This window comes from Pempheris klunzingeri, chromosome 10, assembly GCF_042242105.1.
Source record: "Pempheris klunzingeri isolate RE-2024b chromosome 10, fPemKlu1.hap1, whole genome shotgun sequence".
NCBI classification, from domain to species: Eukaryota; Metazoa; Chordata; class Actinopteri; order Acropomatiformes; family Pempheridae; genus Pempheris; species Pempheris klunzingeri.
The window spans coordinates 19,563,614-19,585,749 of record NC_092021.1 but is presented as its reverse complement, the minus strand read 5'-3'; the positions used below and the strand labels follow the sequence as shown (position 1 = coordinate 19,585,749).

General features: G+C 41.3%; 1 protein-coding gene across 1 annotated transcript; it reads right to left on the bottom strand.

The window, feature by feature from the left end:
• Positions 1–43: 43 nt before the first annotated feature.
• LOC139208727 (follistatin-related protein 1-like) lies at positions 44–21,455 on the bottom strand. Its single transcript, XM_070838457.1, has 11 exons — positions 21,325–21,455; positions 21,171–21,227; positions 8,169–8,270; positions 7,903–8,032; positions 6,724–6,756; positions 6,221–6,351; positions 5,110–5,228; positions 4,605–4,717; positions 3,784–3,894; positions 3,572–3,666; positions 44–1,524 (listed from the first exon to the last, which is right to left on the bottom strand). The coding sequence occupies exons 1-11, from the start codon at positions 21,325–21,327 to the stop codon at positions 1,483–1,485; spliced, it is 936 nt and encodes a 311-aa protein (XP_070694558.1). The 5' UTR covers positions 21,328–21,455; the 3' UTR covers positions 44–1,482.
• Between the last annotated feature and the right edge of the window lie 681 nt (positions 21,456–22,136).

Genomic DNA, 22,136 nt, shown 5'->3' with positions numbered 1-22,136 from the left:
ATTGAAGCACACACACACACACACACACAAAGTGACAAAGCTGTGTTGTGTATGGGCTTTATTGGCATACGTACATATTCCTTACAGTCTCTGCACTTTTAGTGGAATATAAAGATTTATCTCAAACCTAGTAATGCAACTTTCACACATACATGTATCAGGGATAGAGTCGCAAAGCACTAGTTTACTGCTAAACTTCAGCAAAGCACACTCATTCTTGTTATGCCACGTGGCACAGTGGCCTACGTGCAGGCAAAGGTAGAGACCTAATACTGTTTGCAGGTCTAAGGCACTGATTTTTTTTTGTCAAACCTCCCAATTTAGATACAGGATTTCAACAAATAAAAACATTTAACAAACCAAACTACTCTCAGCATCACACTTTAATAGCACACACACACACTCAGACAAAATCACACACACACACACACACACAATTTATATGCACCCAGTAATTGATGCGTCTAAGCTACTAGCTGACAGTGAGGCTAGTCCTTCTGATTTTGAAAGCACAGGTATAGTGTTGTTGCTGGGTCCAGAGTAATGTTTTACCTGGAGAGTTTTGTACATTATTCAAACAAGACTTTGGTTTCAGTTTTCACCATGCTATATTCAGATAAGGTCTCACCTGGGTGCAGTTGTGCTGCTTCACACTGAAAGCTGGACCTCTATCCGTCTTTGTCTCAGAAATGTCAGACAGAGAAACGTTTAACCGAAAAGCACCAGAGAGACTCGTCTGAGCATAACGTGGGAATAAGATGAGTTCCAACTCAAGCCAATAACATACTGTACATAGAAGCAAACTTTTTTTTTGCAGCAAAGTTATTACTTTAGCAGGAAGATACAAAGAAAATTCAGGCTTGTGATAAATTAAAGCCTAAGAAAGCTAGAGAAAAAGAAAGAGAAGTGCATTGGTCATGTAGTGGCCTACTGTGGCAGTTCTAAATGGCAACAAAATCAAAATCAATAGTAGCTTTACCCTCTCTAATCGCAGCTTCTATAACCAGCTGATCGTAAGACTTTGGAGGGTGTGAACATGCTGCACCACATTTCAAGTAGTCAGCTTTCACTGTACCCCGACAGCTTCCTCATTTCAACAGGTGGATTCTCCACATTCCTGATCTCTACTTGTACAAACCATGACTTACATATTGCAAAAACAGTGACAACTTAACAGCATTTTTTCATTATAACTGTAAAAATATAAGGATTGTAGTAAGAATAGCCCCAGGACTAGTGTAGAGGCGCAGTAATACAATCAAATATGAGCGTACTGAACACGAGGGAATCCTGTAATACTCTTTGATTGCCCCTGAATCTAACAAACACCAACACAAACATTTAAACGTAAAAAAAAAAGTATAATAATTAACATAGCAGAGAAACATGAAAAAGTCAGTTACTAACAACACATGGCCGCAAGGTAAATCAAGTATGGACGAAGGGTGATGACGAGCATCCTCTTCTGCATTGCGTCCTTATTTAGGCCTCCTTTGTGCTGGCCTTCATCTTCTCAACTGTTTCCTGTATTTAAACGATGAAGAGAGTTGACAGAAAATTGAGATATAGTGCATCATTTAACATAATGGAGAAATAATAATGTGTGTATGTATTTGTATAGACATCTATAATCACTTTTTTTCTTAACATTTTGGGAATTACTCATATCACCTGAATGCTTTATCCATTAAAAGCAGCGAGCAAGGTGCTCATGACTGAATTTAGCACACACCTGGTCACACCAAACTTGTACCCACAGAGCCACATTTGTTTACAGTGGTATTATAAGCTGCCCTTCTGGAGTACAGAGTACGTGACCTTGCTGACTCAGCCGTGGCTTCAAGCCATAGCCCTTGTCCTACCTTGCGATCCTCACACTCTCATACACACATATAAGCCAGCACACACATACACACAAGACCCGACATGCATTACAAACACAAATGATCTTTATGTACAAGGTCAGTGAGATGATAAAGGCAGTGTCTCATATTCTGAATGTAGAGGTTCCAGAAAGATGTAGCTTGTCAGGACACATTTTGGTTCTAGAACCTCACTCTTGGACTAGAGAGGTTCTAGAACAATGTTCTCTGGCTACAGGGGTTCTAGAATGTAATGAGCACCTAGGGAGGGTGCACATCTTTATTTTTTGTCTACAAAGGTTCCAGAACTCCAACAGAGGTTCTAATTGTCCTTTTTGAGTTGTTAGACAATTGCTGTTTGCCTGGAGAAATTCCACAACCGTTTTGTTGGGAGAGACTGTAGCATTGTGTTGATTGTCTGAAGAGGTTCTACTACTGTAGCGACCTTTGCACCACTTCACACCACCCTGGGTCAAGGGTTAGTCTCAGGTACGGTAAACTTTTCACTTCTGCCCATCAATCTGGTAGATTTTCAGCCTCTGCCTCTGCTGCTCAGTCTGCGCTTATATTTGTATCTTACAGTCACATTTATCACTGAAAATCAGCTGGAATGATCAACCAGCTCAACTGAAAGAAAAAACAACACTATAATAAAAAGAATGCAATTCTAAAGTATGTATGTATGTAAAGTATGTGGATTACTCATTACTTCTCATTAATGACCTCAGGTACTCTATACTTTTTAGGTCATTTTTGTTTTGTTTCCATTAAATTGGTAGCATATTCCATTATAATCTGACAGTGATGCCAAACCCTTTATGGGCATTCAAGTGTTTCTATCATTGTTCTACCTCAAATTATAATAATAATGATAAATAATTATAATATATAATAATATATAATATAATAATTAAAAGGGCACTTCATTTAGTATTGTGTATTGTCAGACTCAAGATGGCCAACTAAAACAAATCCTAAAATCAATGCAGTAGTAGAGACGTTATCTTTTTATCCAATGCTTTTTGTAAAAATATTGCGCCATCATCCGAGACTGGTAAAGAAAGCTGGGTGTCTTAATTACAGCAGTGTGCTGTATAATGGGCTACAATTAACTGTATGACGTTATTATTCTGAATCATCTACACAAAATCTTGAGGACATCCCTACCTTTCTATAATCTATACTAGAGAGGAAAATGTTGGCGATCTTTTGGCTCTTTTTTCATATCCACAGCCATTACATAGTTTTATTGATCTAATTTCCTTATTTCACAGCCCTTGATCTATTGTTTCACTTTTCAAGCCAGGAGTCATAAAGCTGCTGATACCCTGGCTCACTGAGGTGTGTTGCTTGGTACACAGTCACATAAAAATTTGTAACAGTTACTTTGTGAACTGTTTTGTGCTGGCAGAGCAATTTGATTCTAACGGTCTTTGTCCAGAAACACATTGCAAGTAGTTAAGATTACATCCTGAAGGAATTTTAAGGGAGACGTGGATTATGATTTATGTCAGTGATATTTCATGGACCTTATAGCCAGGTGGAATCATATGAGCAGTGGACAGTGATAGAGCTTTGAAAAACTCTTTAAGAGTTGTGATTCTGGCCACATGATTTGTCCTGTTCTGTAGAAAAGTCTGGGATGATCTGATTCAGATTTATTTTTGTTATTGTTTACAATGGGTTTCAGATTGAAAAAAAAACCAGACCTGGTGCTTGTTGAGCTCAGCCACACGGAGGTTCCACTCCTCCTCAGTCATCTCTGCCCCTGCATCTACTGACTCATCCACAGCTGCTGTTTTGTCTGTACAGATAAAAAATAGTCCAAAATGCTCACAGGGTATTTGCCTTAATGCGTGAATTGATTAAAATGATCAAAAGAATAAATAACATCAAGATCATCTCCAGTATTTTAACTTACCAGTGCAGGTCATAGCAGTGCAGACCCAGTTGCCGCATGCACAGACACAGCGGTTACACTCTACCTGGGTCTCTGCTCCGTCCTCATATGTCTCGTCCTCCAAGGCACATTCTGCAGAAAGACACATGCCAAGCAATTCAGCCAAGGACACATATAATAGACTGTAGCAGATAATAGAAACAGCATTACAGTGCAATCAGTTTCCATGACCAGGACTTGTCAGCATTTCAAAATACCACATAATTCATCCAGTAGCTTAATTTTAAAGTCACATGCCTTTGGCAAGTTTTCACTTAATGAAATGTCAGCAAATCTGCCAAAACCCCATGCAAAGCAGAACGTAATCATGTGTTGGAGATAAAAAAAAAAAAAAGAAACATTTTCTGAAAATATATATGTATGATTCTCTTAAAAAATTGACTTTAAAAGTCACAATAACCAAAGGAACCCTGTATGTGTGGCAAACCTGCCATTTCTAAACACAAACGCAGCCACAGAGTCAAATGTGTGTATGTGTCCCAGGGTTCAGTGCTCTGTAGTGAATGTTATTTTTTCTCTGCAGTGGAGCAATGTCTCTGCTTCCTGTGAACTTTATCCTAGATATATCTGCACCAGATGACTGGGCAGACCGGAGTAACTACCACAAAACTCTGACTACGGCTAAAACTATTCAGGAAAGAGTAACATTTTGAGGCCAAAGTTTGCTTGGTGTCAGGACTGCCTGACAGAGCTTATTTCAGTGCATCCATATGCTGTATATACAGGTGTGTAGCTTCACGTTAACTTATGTCAAAGCATGCAAACTATCACTTTAAGCTCACTCTTCTCTGGTGGATTGAAGCCAGGCTTCAGGCAGTTAAGGAACTCATCAAAGCTCAGCTTCCAGTCAGCATTCTCATCAGAGAGCTCAATGAGGGCATCAACACACAGGCTCCTGGGAAGCACAAAGATACATGTAAACACAGAACAAACATTAGCTGCTCCATACAGTGACAAGAGAGGATTCCATTGTGAGAGTGTTTTACTCCACAGAGCACCGGTGTTTATACCTTCAGTAATGTTTGCAGTGGCTAGATAGGGTTCAATGACCGACACTGCGTACCTTAAAATAGCACGGTTGCACATGGACATGGATTTGATTGTGCAAGTATTAATACAAAAGAAAAGGGAAGGCCACAGAGTTTGAAGGGAAGTGAAATTGTGACAAAATAAAAAAGAATGCAAGAAACAATAGCTGTTTTTCCATCACCCTGCCCTCACACACACACACACACACACACACACACACACACACTCATGTAAGCATACAAATCCACAAAAACTGACCTGAGCAGCTTGTTGCTCTCCTGGTCTGCGTAGGACTGCAACTCCACAACCGACTCATTTTGCTGGATGAATTTGAGCAGTTCTGAGGAGTCCAGCTGAGAATCACCATTGTCGTATGACTACAGAAACACGGGCATGGAAGGACACGATTAACGTCCAAGTTTGGTAGAATATGAATAATAACACTCAAATTCCATACTGAACTTTTAGACTGACAGATCCAAACATCCCATCTTCAGGGGCCACACTATATTTTTATTATGCGTGTTCATGTGTGCAATAGAAATACTGGCAGCCTAGACGGACTCTCAGAAACACCAATTTCAGAGTAGTATATTTGCAGTCATGGCCACAAAAAGCACCAAGAGCACACCAGTTTCCATGACAATCATCCCATAACTCTTATGTTAAGTGATTTCCATTTGACATGAGCACCTCAAGTACAGCATGTATTCATTTTATGACATTATTAAATGGGGTTGCAACAGGAATGGGTGCAGGAGCATGGAAAATTATATTTATATGGTCATTTTTGGCATAAATCTTCATATGAATGCATACATTACATGCACTGATTTAATACTGAAGTTGCCTGTTAACATAGTGGCTCTATTATACTGACTCTGTAGGGCAATTTAAGTAATGGTTTTGAGATATGGCAGTAATGGTGGTTGACCTTTCAGGTAATTACAGACACATTATGTCCTCCATTACATTTTGAGAATGACATGCAAACTGAAGACATCCATGAGATGCTATGTGAAGTTAGCAGTAAGTACAAAATGTACAGCATGTTTTCACTGTGTGGAAAACAAGATAATAAATAATTGCTCTTTAAATAAACTGCTTTTGTGCTTCAATGACATTCTTGTCAGCTCCCATAGAGTGGCAGAGGTCCACCTCTGCAGGACACAGTTCCTCATTAAACTGAATTATAAACCATAAAATTGACATGTTTGAAAGGTCTGTCACATGAGTAATTAGACTCTGTCTGAGGATCGGGGTGGTTGGTAGGAGGCCCACGTGGATATATGAACTAAAGAACAGTCTAGTAGCAATTGTGTATGCTAATAAAGAGTCCACTCTGTCTTTCTGCAAAAGAAAAGCCCACCTTGAAGTATTTGAGCAGAATGTCAGAGAAGTTGGATCCTTTGACAAACCAGCCATCTGGGACAACCTCAGTCTGCAGCCACTGAATCACACGACTCCTCAGCTCATTGCGGTCAGCAGCATAGCACACCACTGCAGGGGTGGTTGGGGCCATAGGTCAACACAATTAATACACAATCTAAAGGATATAATCTGCATTACAAGCTATTTCATGACTGACCTCTGTCCTTTAGAACATACATCAGTATGTCTATGTTTATTGGGCTGTTTCCATTAGACCATAAAATACAGCTATTGCATAGATATAATAGCCAAATGTTAATACCAAACTTAGCCTTGACCTAAATGCAGAAACAGCCCAGGCCAGAAATAACTTTCAATTTGTGTATTTAAAGTAAAAAAAATTTTATGTAACTTAAATTGCAAAGACAACATAAATACATACATTCATATATATATATAATATCATCAAGTGTAGGCACACACACACACACATTAACTCACCTGGGCTGGCAGCTGCCTGCTCTGTTTTCTTCTCTAATGGGGATTAAAAAAAGAGAGAAAGAACACAACATTTGAGGCAAATAATCAATTGACCAACATTGTCTTGATTTAGATTAATGGAGAAAAACTTGGCTACAGTCAGCACTTGGCCAAAGGTCTGTATTTTCCCTGACTACCATTCCTGCCCAGGCTCTGATCAATGTTTAGCCCGGTGTGAACACAAAGGGTGCGACATCGCACCTCGCTTAAGTGTAAGCAGTGAAAGTTCACTGAAGATAAGACACTAATATTAGATGCATTGATAGATAAGTCGAGGCCTGGAATGTCAACGCCACACTGTTAACAGCAGTGACGTGTGGTTGGCCTTGTAGAGTTGACATCAACTCAGTGACCTCACGAATCAGTTTCCAGTTCAGAGATCACACACTAATCAGTTCAATTAACTACATACAACATTATCAGCACCATTTGTCAGGTGATCAAAATGCCATAATTAAAAAGGTAAAACTGGCTTTTTGCCTGTCTACCTTACACATATTACAAACCATAGTTTGATGAGTATTTGAGCTCGGTGAGCCGGTATGAGACACACAGGGTCGGACGGTCGCTAAACCCCTTAATGGATTTTTTGATGGTCCACTAGCCCATCAATGCAGTGGCCCACAGGGATTTGTCCCAGTATGCCAGTTGGTCAGTTCACCACTGTCTGAGCTTTACCTGGTACTTGACAACCGACTCCCTATCACAAAACACTTGTTACTGGTAGTGATGTGTCATGACTGACCTTATTACACTCACCGGCCTTCTTGGTCAGTTCAGTCAAAGTTCATTGTTGACACTATCAGTTACATTAATTCAGTCCCAGCAGGAGTTTTTGGTGCTACAGCAGTGTCTGGTCTCACGTCTTACTTAGAAATTGTTCCATTGAGCTCCATACAGTGAAATATTCCAAATGTGGAAGTCTTGGACTGTATTGGTATTGGCAGATGCAGAATCAGTATATTCGTGTTCAAAAAAAGGAAATTTTAGCATGTACAATTTCATGATAGCTGGGTAAAGTCAATTAGCTGAGGAAGATGTGTGTGATACAGCTGAAAGCTCCAAAACAGCTTCTCAATGGACACTGCAGTGAGGTCATCACATCTTATGTTGTGGCACTGTGTGTGCTGCTGCTCGTACCGTGGCAGTGTCCATCGTGGGCCACCTGAATCTTCAAGCCAGTCAGACAAGCATCCCTGTGGAGCTCACAGTGGTTCCTGTAGGTCTTACCATTACTGCCACACACTGACCTCTTGTGGGGCTTACAGCTCTGGAAAGAAAGAGAGAAAATAAAAAATAAAAATGAGAGAAAACTTGGGGAAAACCTAACCTTTAGTCTGTTATAAGATCTTTTTTACACTCCTACTCCTTTCTTCTGTGGAAGTAATGTCACACCCAACACCCACCTCTATACACAGGCAGCTGGGCTCCCCCTTCTCAGTGACGGCACACTCTCTGCCGGCGCCACAGAACACATTGGCGCACACTTTGCTCTTACTCTGCACCTCCTGGAAGAAAAGCAATATATTATTGGCATTTTAGAAACACTAGTGGTTTCTACAGGTTTCACACACAGGGCGGCGCTGTTGTCCTATTAACAGGCCCATTTTAAAGCATTAAGGTGTTGACCACATTTTAAAATAAACACCAAACATATATGCACATACTATGGGCTATGCTGTTTTATGGCATCAGAATCTCAAGGATTATTCTTCCATATTAACCCATGTTTAATTAGACTTGACCCTGCGTCATAGACCTAATGAGACTGTTCCCTCTACACTTTCTCTTTTCTGTTTGTTACCTAAAAAACTACTTAACAGATTTCAAAGTGATTTTGTGACCATGTTGCCATTTATAAGGAACTGCAAGCATGCATGAAAAGTGAAATATACAATACAATATTCTCCCTTAAATTTGGTACATAACCAAAACCGATAAAACCAAATTGAATTGTACATGTAGCGTATTATAACATAAACACATTTTAATTCCCGTCAATTCTAAAATACACATGCACATCATGACATAACATGATAAAAAGGCCATAACTATGTGGCTATGATTTTTGAATTATTTTAATTTTTGCTTTCATTTCATCCTACAAATTCCTAATAAAAACAAAAAACATGGCTAAAAACGTGGTTAAATCTCCATATCAGAAGGATACTTTACACTGCATATTTTGATTCAGATCTGGAGACAGATTTTAAAATCTTTGAAAGTTTGGTTCTAAAATAACACATTTTGATTAAAATGCTTCCTGCCTTATCCCTCTTCTTTAACACACATAGTGTTTAAGTGTCTGTTGAAGGTCTCTCGAGATTTTACTCTAATTTCCATTTCATAAAACTTTATTTATTTTATTCCAAAGTAAAGCTATGTTTGTTAAGCCCTAAATTGCTCCCAGTGACCAAGTGTAAACCGCTGCGGTTTAAATTGTGTCTCTTAGAGGGAAAGTGGAATATGTTTCACATTTTGCTTGCCAATAAAGAAAAATAAATACTTCCTCATGTCTTAATTTCAATATTTAATATACAGTGTTGTTAGGAATAGTTATGTAAATTAAACAATGCTTCATGATAAATGAAAGGCTTCAAATAGACTAAAAATCCTTATCGGAGCACATTTATACGTAGCCACTTGCCAACCCTCCAGAGTCTCCTCAGAGTCCCATTTTTCAACACCTTCTCCCCCCCTGTCCTCCTGACTCCACATTTCAGCAACTCTATTACTCCCCAGATACCCTGGTTAGCTTGGGTCTCCCGATTTAGGCTATGACGTCTGATGTCCGCTAGAACCTGTGTGTAAAATAAACAGGTGGGACTGGTTTTGTCAGACCACTGCTTTCATCCAAGTTGTTGTTGTTTCTACTTTGTTGCAATGCTTAGACTTTGGAGATGGTATTGTGAGTACTGAGGATAACAGCCATCAAGTTTAACATTATTTAACCAGATTTATCCACATCATATTGTGCTGGGTTGTAAGGCTATTTCAATTATAAAAATTGTTTGATCTTGAAGGTGGCCTGGTAGCCTGCAACCTACTACCAGGCTACATTTTAGGCTGCCTTATGTTTTCATAAATATAAATTCAAATATGAAATAGTCATTCTTTTAATAATCATTTCCTGATCTACCCAATTATTTACCCTTCTTGATGCATTCTTAGTTTTCATAGCACCCTCGATCTAACTAATCTGGACTGGTGCAGTGGACCTTTTCCTGACTTGGTGGCTGAGTTAAGGTAGTGTACAAATACAATTTGTGGTAAATTACAATCTTTTCCTTCTACCAATCATACATCTTTCCAAGTTTGCTCCCCCATTGTGAAACACAACCAAGCATCCATGGACCCTCTTATGTTTGCCAGTAGTTGCCATGTCACCGATGGCCAGTCTCAGCTCAAGGAGTGACAACAGACTATACTCCACTAAGAACGGGATTGAAAAACAGAGGCTGCTCTATTTACACATATCATGGATTAGATATGGCAATGCTACAGATTAAAATTGTGACTATGTTAACAGCAGTGTAACCTCTGTATGAGAACGCCATGGCAACAAAGAATGAGACCACGCAAGCAAACAGGATAACTATAGACTACAAACTTCATTAAAATCACACATTTTTACTGATTCTGTATCAGTTCAACTTTCTTTTCTGGTATATTTATTCCCTCTTATTTTCTCTAGTTTGACTTTCATGTTTTGTTTTTCTTTATCTTCTGTTTGTTTGTTGTAGAAGATTGCCAGTGGACCAAAAAAATGAGTTCACCACAAACCAACCAATCACAAAACGCCAAGCCGAGCTCCAAGAGCCGCTTTATGACCCTCAATACCTCCTCCTTTCCCTATCTGTGTGTCATTGTATGTGTGTGTGTGTGTGTGTGTGTATATTCAGGGTGTTTCCACATCTGGAGCCTGAGCTGTGTTTTCCTTTGGGCCCATTCCCATGCTATGTGAAATCTTTTCTCCTCCCTGTTCCTCTAGACTCCCCTCCTCCTCTTTAAGCCGCTGTTTCCTGTAAGAGCGAGACAGAAAGTTGGCCTTCTCTGTGTGAGTGCACGTGAGCTGGCTTCCAAGCTGCTGTTTGTGTTTGTGAGTCCAGGTTCTGGTATGTAGGTTAAAATGAAGCTGGATTCCTGTGACTCATATGCTCACTAATGATAAAATATAACAAGATGGATGCAGGGAAGGGGGGGCGGGCGGTCACATGCAAGCATCACAGTGTAGCAGCTTTAACCCTAAAGTGGTGAGTGGAGAAGGATTGTAGAGTTTCAGTTCATTTCTATGCATGATTTAAACACGCACACACACATACACACACACACTTGCACTCCGAAGCTGAGGTCATGGAAAATCTTCAAAGCAATCCTTGTGGCTTTGAGCATGTTGGACAATTCAGTTTGTTAGACACAGATGGGCCCGAAGCCTGTTGAAACCTGTAGAAACCTCCGATGAGAACATGAATAATGGATGGGCTCCTTAGATGAATCTGGTCTAAATGCAGAGTTCTGTCTGTCCATCTCTCTCCGAGTAAAACCAGTAGAGGATCCCTGACATTTAGCTAATGAACACGTACACACTCTTTTTTTCCCAGCTGATCCAAGTGGATTGTTGCTATGGTAAGAGCATGTGCAGGTTCCTGTCGTGGCAAGATCACAGAAGCCTCAATCAAAAGAGGCAAATGGAGCCAAGCGACATAATGAGATCACAACTGAGCGTGATGTTCATATCCTATGATTGACACAGACAGAAAACAATGGACAAAGGCTCTGACATGGCACTCAACCAGCCATCAACAAAGCGGGGAAGTGAGACCGCCTTACATGGTCATAAATCATGCCTGCCTGTAGCCTTCAGTGTTGCCATGAACAGAAGAGGGCAGACATGCATCATCAATGAGAACATTTACATCTACTTGTTTTGAGTCTTCACCTAATTATGAATGTGTTTCGGGATGTGGTGTTAACACAGAATCTAGAGAAAACTGTTTATTCATCTCCCTGCAGAAATGACTCCAGCTAACTCTAAACCTTAAGCTGAACCTATGCCCTCGCTAGTAAGTAACAAGAAAGTATGCTTTAGGTGATTAGGACACAGTGTAACTGCTTTGCAGCTTATCCACAAGAGATCATTTTTCATGTGACACACTGACATATTGTGGGCACAATTTTTATGGAATTAAAAAAAAGTGATATCTAATGCTCATTAAATAAAACCACTTTCATTTCTGTATACTAAATATGAAGCTGAAGCCAACAGCTACTTAGCTTAGCATAAAGACTGGAAACAGCTAAGCCTGGATCTGTCCATTGGCAATAAAAAAAAACCTATCAGCACCTCTGAAGCTCACCAATTATTTTGTTTGTTTAGTCCAAGCATAATAATTGAGGGTTATGTGCTGCACCGTTTCTCGGCAGGAGCGGTGACTTCCTGGATTCTCTGCTGGTTGCCTGGTGACCTGACAGCGTTGTCAAGTGCTAATTGGTGAGTTTTAGAGGTGTTGGTGGGCAGATTTTGTTACCATGTCCATTTTTACTGTATCAATATTCATATTTTACTCTTGGCATAAAGCAAAAGAGATGTCAAATTCCTCCCATTGTATTTAAGCCTGCTGATCATCATCATTGCATTGGGTTATGATTACATCTGTTTGTTTAATCAACTAAATACTATGGAGCTCGAATTGTGAACACTCCTGCACACACACACGTCTGTACTGAGATATCATAATAACTTGAGCACATTACCAGGCTTATCCACAAACCCCACCATAACTGGGAGTGCATGTACGCACTCATTGACCCAATCACCATCAGAACAGACATTAGAAAAATGTACTTACTCAGCACAAACGAAAACAATCACACCCATTGTGGGTGTCCTACTTAAATGACATCAATTTTTCATTGCAGCCAACAACTGCTGCCATATCTCTCCCATTTAAAAATCATAACACATTAAGCAGAGCCCTTCGTACAGAAAAGCTGCATCAAACATCAAAATAATTGCACATAACACATTTCACAGGTCATTTTGCTCGACTCCTGCCCTTTTTCTCTTTCAATCTTTGTTTATTTCAAATCTTCATGAGTTTTAATTTATTTGAACATTTGAAGAGGATTAAAAGATTTAAGTGATATTTCTCAAAACCCCTAATGCATAATTTTCATCTTCCCTTTTCTGCATGGTGCCTCTCAATTAAAGTACTGTAATTTCTCCTCCGATGTAATTCTCTCCATCTTGTCTTATTCCCAGTGCCATGCCCTTTTACGGCTCCATGAGACGTGCCAGTGAGCCGAGACCGGCTTTACGGAGCTCGATGGAAGTCAGAGGATGAACACAAGTGAGCGGAGAGAGGAAGAATAAGCGGAGGAAGCTGTGCAGAGAGTCTTACTGTTGAGAGACAGGTAGATGATGAAGGTACAGGAGCAGACGCAGGGTTGTGTGAGCTCTTAAGTCAATTTCTCCCATGCCACGTGTTGACTGGCTCCATGCTGAGGCAGAGTGGAGTTAAAGGGTAATGTATTCTCGCTTCAGTTAAAAAAAAAAGAAAGAAATAAAAAGCCTCTTTCATTTTCCACTGCTGATAAGGGACCACATTGTAGAGCAGCAACACGGCCAAATCTGCACCCACTTACACATTAAAAACACATAAGCACATCAATCTGCATACACACAGCACTATGAGCAATGAGGCCTTTCTGCCTTTAACTGCATGTCTTGTGAATATGTGTGTTTGTGTATCTTGGTGATGCTCCATTGATCTAGCAGGCCAATCAATGCTTCTGTCCAGTGGGTGTCACTTTACAGCCACTGTGAAATCATTCCCACAATGCACCCTGCCCTGCATTAGCATGGAAAATACTGATAATACAGACTGTAAACACCCAGCCATGGATACGCCTACAGTGACGAACGACATAATGGAAGTTACTAGAAAAAATAAATGTGTTGAATACAGAATTTGACCTTTCTGTTAATGAATTATACAGCGATATGACTTTCTACGGTGATCAAGAGCCATTTATTGGGCACACAGAGCATCATTTAATGCAATCCAATACAACAACCCAGCATTAAATCCTTTTCATATTGAGCTTTCCTTGAGACTCTGTTAGGGCGGTGTTGATTCAGCACTATGCTCATTGTGAAGGTTGTATTTTACAGCGCCGTTGAATTGTACTGCATTACGAAAAGGTGAAAGGTGGTTCAGCTTCAGTATCTCTATGACACAGTTTCAACAAATACTAAACATGATAAGCTTCATAACGACAGGATTTGTTGCAGGGAAGTGGTGGATTTACTGGAAGTAGCTAGATGCAACTACATTTTCCTCTTCCCCCTAAGGTACAGTGAGTCTGGTGGGTGCTTCATCCCAGCAAAAGCTGGACAAATCTGAATAAAAAAACCCAACAATCTGAATGGAAGCAGTTCATTCCATTAATTCTATACTTGCCAAAATAACTGACTGAGACAAACAAAAGCAGTACATTTTTAATCTTACATTTCAACTGCAGATGTTTTATTTGACAACGTAACCCCCAAAACTCACAGTTATTCATCAAAGAAATTATATTTCAGATCTCATTAGGGAGCTATAACAGTGATGCTGACACGGGTAGATGAGGCAGACAAGTCGGGGCAGGCATTAAAGCTCCCAACTGTGTCCTGAAGGCATCAATCTGTCTCCATTGAGAGATTTTTTTAGCTGACTTTTATAATTAGCAAAACCTAATTCTTTATGCTTAAAAACAGAATTGTAATACTGAACTTTTTCTTTTTTTTGCATATGGTTCCTTTACAACTACTGGGATATAACATGAAAGCGGGAAAGGAATAGACTTAATCACTTTCTTTACTGAGAGTGAAGAAAAGATCAGTATCTCTCATTTGTGTACATAGTATACCGACAACACTGTGGTCTTGATTCTCTTATCTAACTTTTGGCAAGAAGGATGTTAAACAGTTGTGTGCACTTAATCCAGGCTATCTGAGCAGATGTATTTTCACACTGCATTTTCATTTTTAATAATTATGTGTGTGAAACTTCATGTGACTGAGCAGCAGAACACTGACATTGCTTGTTTCTTGCCTTCACTGACTTAAAGTCCCTAGATTGTGCTTCATTTCACTATCGCAAAAGAGAGTCTCAGAGAGACTGACAGATGGACGGACAAATGCGCGCACAGCAAGGCAACTTCTCCCTCACAACCTCAAAATGCAACCCAGAGTTTTACAAGCATGTTTCTAATTACATTGAGGTGGAACAATGAAGGGGGAGGGGGTGAAGGTGAGGGATGTAGACAAGAGACAGAACAAGAAGGTAGGGGGGTACATTCCTGAGCTATGTTGTGCCTCGGCTGGGGTCCGACAGAGTACGTCTTGAGCCAAAATCTCCTCAGTATCTAGGTCAGAGAGGTGCCCCTGCTATCCCCCTCTCCAGCGTTTCCCGCTTTCCCCCTGTGTTGTCTCTCCAGCCCTAGATTGTCCAACACTCATCAGCTTCATGAGACGTGGCCTCATGCCAGGAGCGCAAAGGACAGGGAGGGCTCGAACTGAACAGCTCGTCTCTTTCTGCCCATTAAGACCTCCCTCCTTCGCCTCTTTCCCTCTAACCAGGTCTTACCAGCAGAGAAGTGGAGCACAGCCAAAGAAGACTGAGAACCGCTCTCCACTCTATCTACTGTACACTAACTGTGAACCAGTTCGCTGCTTTAAGGAACTTATTTCACAGGGGAGAAACATAACAGACTATCACTGGCTCCAGTTTTGAATAATTGCATAAAGCTGTAGCATTTGCCCTCAATTTGCCTCCATTCTTAAGTCTCTAGCTAATCTTTTCTTCTCTCTGAATCTACTCAACTGTATCTTCATACATATCAAATCAGGTTCAGTCTCATTTCATCTTTACTTGGCAGCCTCTTGAGATCAGACATACGCTGAAGCCTCCGCTGAGAAACACGCATTCAACCCCCAAAATGACACAATCTACTGACATGCCTCCTTTGAGCTGAGCTGCCTGCTTAGTATTTCTGTGGGTTTATATGAGAATGAGTTGATAGTGGAACTGGCAGGAAGTGTCCTTGGAATAATGAGGCCAAAGTAAGACTAATTTGAGAGCGTTATAAAGATATGAGCTCTTTGTAAGGGCTCTGCGGGTGGTCTCAAGCGCTCTCTCTGCGGGCCCGGTCTGAGATTGAACCTGCAGAAACAAAGCGACTGTTGGTAACGACCGGTTTACACTCATCTGCCTGTTATTCTTCTCCCTGCTTCTCATTCAGCGCGAGAGGAATGCACCAACGGACAGGATGATGTCACCCCAGTCTGCAGCCTCTAATTTTACACCCACCAGCCCCGTTGTTTCGAGCGCTTAAATGCAACAACTACAGAAACAAGGAGAAGAAACAAAAGGAAGAAAAGTAAATAGAAAGATATAGGAAAGAAAGGAAGGAAAAAAAGAGAGAAACAGAGAAAGTGAGATGGAGAGAAAGAGAGAGACTAAAGAAAGGCAGGAAATAAGTCACAGTCTGGGCAGAGCCACATCTGCTAGCAGTTAAAACGTCACCAGAGAACATAAAACGCAACGAACACAGAACCACCCTTGGCCTCCCCTCCCCTGTGCAGCCTGTTGACACACTGCTGGGACAAAAGTGTCCCCTGTCCCCACCACCTGACTCACATCAATCCCACCGCTATCCATCCAAACTCCTACTCTACATTTCTCTCTCATCATGCTCTTCTGTATGAAGCACAGATTTCGTCAGCTCTTTCAACTCAGACGTCTGCCTCTCTCTTATTCTTGATCCAGTAATCTTACTTAAATTTCCCTCAAACCTTTGCACTCTTTTTCTCTCCATCCACTTTGCCACCTTTTTCTCCCCTCTCCTCCCACCCGTGCTCTGTTCTGGGCATTTTTCCACCACCAGGAGAGGAGGTAGGATGGGAGGGAGGGAGGGAGGGAGGGAGGGTTCAGGCCAGGGGAATGCGTAGATTCCCTGCCCTTTTTTCTGCTCCCTCTTTGAGGCCAGTTTTGGGGCTAACGGCTGGAGAATGTTTGTTGAAGGAAAGGCCCGTTTGCAGACTGCAGGATGTGTTTAGTGTGTGCAGCCATTTTAATTCTTTTCTGGAACCAAAACCATTATCATGTCAGGCAGTCAGTGGAACCATGATGATACATCCATACAATTTAATCTGGGTCACAGAGCAGGTCTCATAAACTCCAAATAGGCACATTTGTGTCTTACGTTTCCCCATAATCCATAAAAAACCTATAGGATTTCACTTAGATTTGAATAAAAAGACCAGATATCTTCAGTTATCAGGATTCAATTAGAACTAAAATGATTAGTCAATTAATTAAGTAGTTAATTGAGAAAATGAATCATCAACTTTCTTCAAAATCAATTAATCATCAAGCATTTTTTGGTGCCAGCTTCTGAAGTGTGAGGATTTGTTGCTCCTTTTTCACGTGCATTCACTACTATTAATGCTACTACTCATACTGTCACATCATTCATTTTTGGCACTTCTACTTTGTATTCAGGTCTTGGACAAGCGCAGTCACATAGGATGTTTGAGAGAGAATGTTAACTCAATCAATAGATTTATGTGCCCCAGAAGACCTGTGCTTAAAATATTTTTCCTAACATGAGTCTGACCTCTGTTGAGCTCTTTTACACCAAACCTGCTGACCTGCAATGTCCCCGTGTCAAGTCATTAACACGAGGCACAAGTATGGGACAAAGATCGGCCAGCGGCTCACATAAATAGGAGTACAGCACACCTGTGACCCATTTCTTGTTCGTTTTATTCAGAGAATAGAGACATTATTGCATGTCTGCTGTATTATAGCACACCTCTCGCATTACACTCGTCACAAGAAAAGATAATTTGTTACAGAAACCACTTTATTGATAAAACAGCACAAATTAGCCACTTTTAAGTTGTAGCAGCTGTCAAGGCTTTCTGGTTAATGGTGGAGGAATTTAATGATGACAGTTGGACAGAAGAATGAGCCAATTAAACACAGTTCACCAAAGCAAACTGCATTTCAGATGCAGGGCCTGGTGCGTCCTCCGCATGCTGCTGGATACAGGACGATCTCTGGTGGAAATTAATGTATAGTATGAGTTGTTTTTGTTTTTTTGCCTGACAATTTATTTTATCAGAAAACTGTTAAGGTTTTTTTGGACTGAAGTAAAACTCAGAGTCCTTGGAATTCAATTTTTAACATGTCACACTTTTCATCACCTTTGACTTTGAGCTAAAAAAGAATTGTCGCCCTTTATACGTTATTATCATAAATTGCATTCATGACACATCAGAGTTCTTTTTTTTTTTCTTCAATAAAGTGATTTAAACCAAGCCACCTATACATATGTTCAACTTTTAGTATGCATGAGTGCGTTAGTGTGCTACATATTCATTATCTCTAACTAACAGATCCTTTGAATAGACTTCAGTGCTGCTCTTGGTCATCTGTGTATGTGTGCGTGCATGTGTGTGGGTGTGTGTGTTAATTTATGTGTGTGGTGCCTTTGAGTGCAGAGTGCTGGTAATGATAAGACAGCAGTACAGCTGGTAAACTAAATGAGGACTCCTTTTAAGCCAAGCCAAGAGTGAAAAGAGCACACACTGCAGGGACATGAAACACAGCACACCCCCCTCTTTCTTTGTCTCATCCCCCTTACTACACAGCCAAGTCTTACCTCACCCCCAATCTCGACTGGTATAATTGCACGACTGTGCCTCCATCTCCTTTAGGTTTTACATCACTCCATCTCACCGCCCTCCACAATCCCTGCGCAGGATCCATGACTGGATGTTAGGCTACAGTAATTAGAGCAAGCTGATACAGACAGAGGACACAGCGTCCCCTCATGCTCATGTTCCCTCCACCTGGGCAGATATTTTTAGTCCACCTTGAATGAGAGAGAACAGGCATCAACATGGCAACATGGTGGGGTGCCTGAAAGGCTGTGGTTCAATCAGAGTGCTACAAATCCAGGGCCCCAACAAGGGAAGCAGCTGCTTCGTATTCCTCTCCTTCCTCTTCAACCTAACTTCTTTATCCTAGCAACATTTGGACAGTCATGTTGCCTTTCTCGGCTGACCTCCTCTTGACGTGTATTTTTCAAGATCCAGAGCCAGTGCAGATAACTTAATTAACCGCTGTGTCATTCCCCCCTGTCACCGCGGACAATGCAGGGAAATACAATAAGACAGCATGCCATAAAAACAGATCTGTAAACACTTCCCTCTGTGTTTATATGCAAGTGCACATGTTCCCTGAGGCTGCAAGCTCTTATGACTTTCATGCCTGCATCTCGACCTCCTTTGCGTACCAACCTCCCGATGTGTTAGAGTAAGACATCAACATTTTATTCACAAGATACATATCCAGCTTGGACACACACAGAATCTTCCACAGCCCTGCCTCACTACATCTTTGAGCCGCTTGTCTTCAAACAGTGCAATTTCTCACCTCAGGAGGCGCAGGAAGGCATCGCCCTTCATAATAAATCAGGAGTTAGTGTCCACATTTTAATATCCTACACTGATGCCGGAAAATAAACACATCAATTCACACACTGTTTTCATCAGTTTTTACAGCTGTTTTATGCTGTGTGTACAATAAACAACATACACATCCCCTCGCCTACACATAACCTAAATACACACCCTGTGGGCTCATCAGTACAACTCCAGCAAGAGCTTTGCTTCAACTTGTTGACCACCTTTAGACAAAGGAATGCCAATTCAGACGCTTCCCACGGCCAGTCAACAGGCCATATATTATCAGGGTAATTACCTTTGGAGAAAAGATGCCTTTCTAATGATTCCCATTAACTTGGTGAGCACACTCAACAGACTCTGCTGTGTGCTCTGTCTTCACCATGCCATACCTCACAGGCCACGGCCATGAATCTAATAAAAGGCACACACAATGGCACATTTTCCAGCCAACAGCCAAAGGTAGGGACAGCAGTGTAAGGTCAGTGGGGAGGGGCTTCATGTCAGGCTGTGAGTGATGCTCTGGCAGCACAGACACTAATGGCAATCTGCGTAAAGCTATAAAGATAGACAAGGCAGCAAACAATTGGATTATCTCGTGTTTCACATTTGGCGTAGCTGGAAATGTTTGAAAAAAAAATCCATCCTCTGATTCTCTAATTAGGCCTCAGATATTTCCCCTCGCTCATTTGCTCAGCATGCAACTGTTTCGCAGTTCAACAGAGGAGTCAACACAAGGCCAGGTGTTCAACAGCTGTGCTGTGTGACAGTCAGGCCATCAACCATCACCTGGTGGGGGTGTGTGTGTGTGTGTGTGTGTGTGTGTTTTATTTCTTAAAAGGAATAGTTTAGTTTAGTAAGTTAATAGTTGACATTTTGGGAAATGTGCTTATTTGCTCTCTCACCCAGAGTTTGATGAGAAGACAGCGGTGGTCATCCCTGTGTGCCATCAGACCAGCTAATCTAACAGCACATTATCTCTGTGTTTACTCAGCGGGCGGACTACTTAGCGCTGCGGTGTGAGACCCATAAGGTGAGTCTTCTCACAACTCCTGAGCACACTCCCCACCCCTGAGTGCACAGACAAACACACATGCTCTCTGACTGACCACCCAAGCACCGTATTTGTACGCCATTAGAGCAACTTCCAGTTGGCGGAGCGTTTTGCACCATTTTGCATCCCACGAGCGCTTGCAGGGCTTGTGAGTTACACACAAACACTGGCCCTCCCTTCTTTTCTTTTCACAGCTGTCTGCCACTCTTGTGCCTTTTCTCTTTTTCACTTATGGCAGCTTTTGCTGCGCTGTTGACTTCACAACTCCACAAAAAAACTGAGACTAGGAAGAGTGTTTCGGCGTGTGTGGGCCAGCAGGATGTGAAATGTTAGTGTTTGTTTCAGGTTGCAAACACAAAAGCAAACACATGCATGCCTTCTACTGTATGTGCAATCATTTTTAGCATTAAGAATAATGTCCCTACTGAAAGAAACCATCCCAGCGGCAATTAAGTTCAAATATGAGCCTGATTTTCTTCACAATACAGCTCATAATTACGCAGAGTGCCAACAATAATGGCATAATTGGTTCTCCTATAGAAGATGAATACTATAAGAGCTATAGGCTCAGTGCAGTCTTGAAAACCCAGCTGTAAATGTCTTATTTTCCCCACAGCTGCGTGTATGTGATAATGGACGGACTCAGACCCTTTCCAGATGTTTTCTAGCTCGTCTGGCTTTGTGAACAAAGCTGCTCTGTTAATGTTACAGCACACGGACAGCTTCGTGCGTAAAGGTGGCAAAGCGTTTAGTACAGACAAGGCAGCATTTGGTGCCCATTTGAAACCATCCAAAGATAATTGTATTGGTTAAATAAAGCAAAGCCAAACTTACCTCAGCGTTACAGACTGCCACGGCCAGCAGAAGGAGCACGGCGACACCTCGAGACATCTGGACATGGAATAAAAAAGAAAAAGTGAGGTTTAGCGGAGACAGAAAGCCGGTGAGAGTTAAACCTTTGGAGGAAACTTGGCGCTCTCAGTGTTACCATTTTGTAGAAGCTGCTCCGCTCGGAGGTCTGCTCGGAGGAGGGGAGCTGGTCTGGATGTTTGTCGGGACGGAGGAGAGCAGGAGGTCCGCGAATTGAAGAAATCTGAGGAGCGCTGAGGAATTCGTGCCAGTCCGTCAGTCCCTCCTCCTCCTCCATCCTCCTCCTCTCTCACCGAGGAGCCAATCAAAACGACTGAGGACGTTTACAGAGGAGTATAGGAGGAGGGTGTGTGTGTGTGTGTGTGTGTGTGTGTGTGTGTGTGTGTGTGTGTGTGTGTGTGTGTGTCTGTGTCTGTGTCTGTGTCTGTCTGTGTCTGTGTCTGTGCGTGCATGCAACCATGTTTTGTTTTGTTTTTTCCAAATATGCCTACATTTAGCAGAAACATGAATGTTGCAGCGTGGATTGTGTTCACTGTGCCTGTAGCTGCATCGCTGCCTTACTATTATATATATGATCATATAGGAGATCATTTCACATTCTTCCAGCAGTCTGTTATTTCTTAATAGTTTGACTGAATACGGCAGAAATTGAGTCATTAGACATTATTAAAGTTATCTTTAAAGTTATTCAAGGCTTCATAAGTAAGTTAAGGCTGTATTATTTGGTTTTTGGTCACTAGGGGGCAGAAGATCCTCCCATCAAACAAGCGCACATCTAAAAATAAAGTTGTTTCCATTATATCCATAGCTTTGTTCACCAGCCAGTCATTGACCTTGTTCTGTACTAAGGTAGCATGCAATGGGTTGATCTGATCGTTTGTATTAGTTAAAACTGGCTAAATGTGTGGGCCATAAAATCAAAACAGAAAA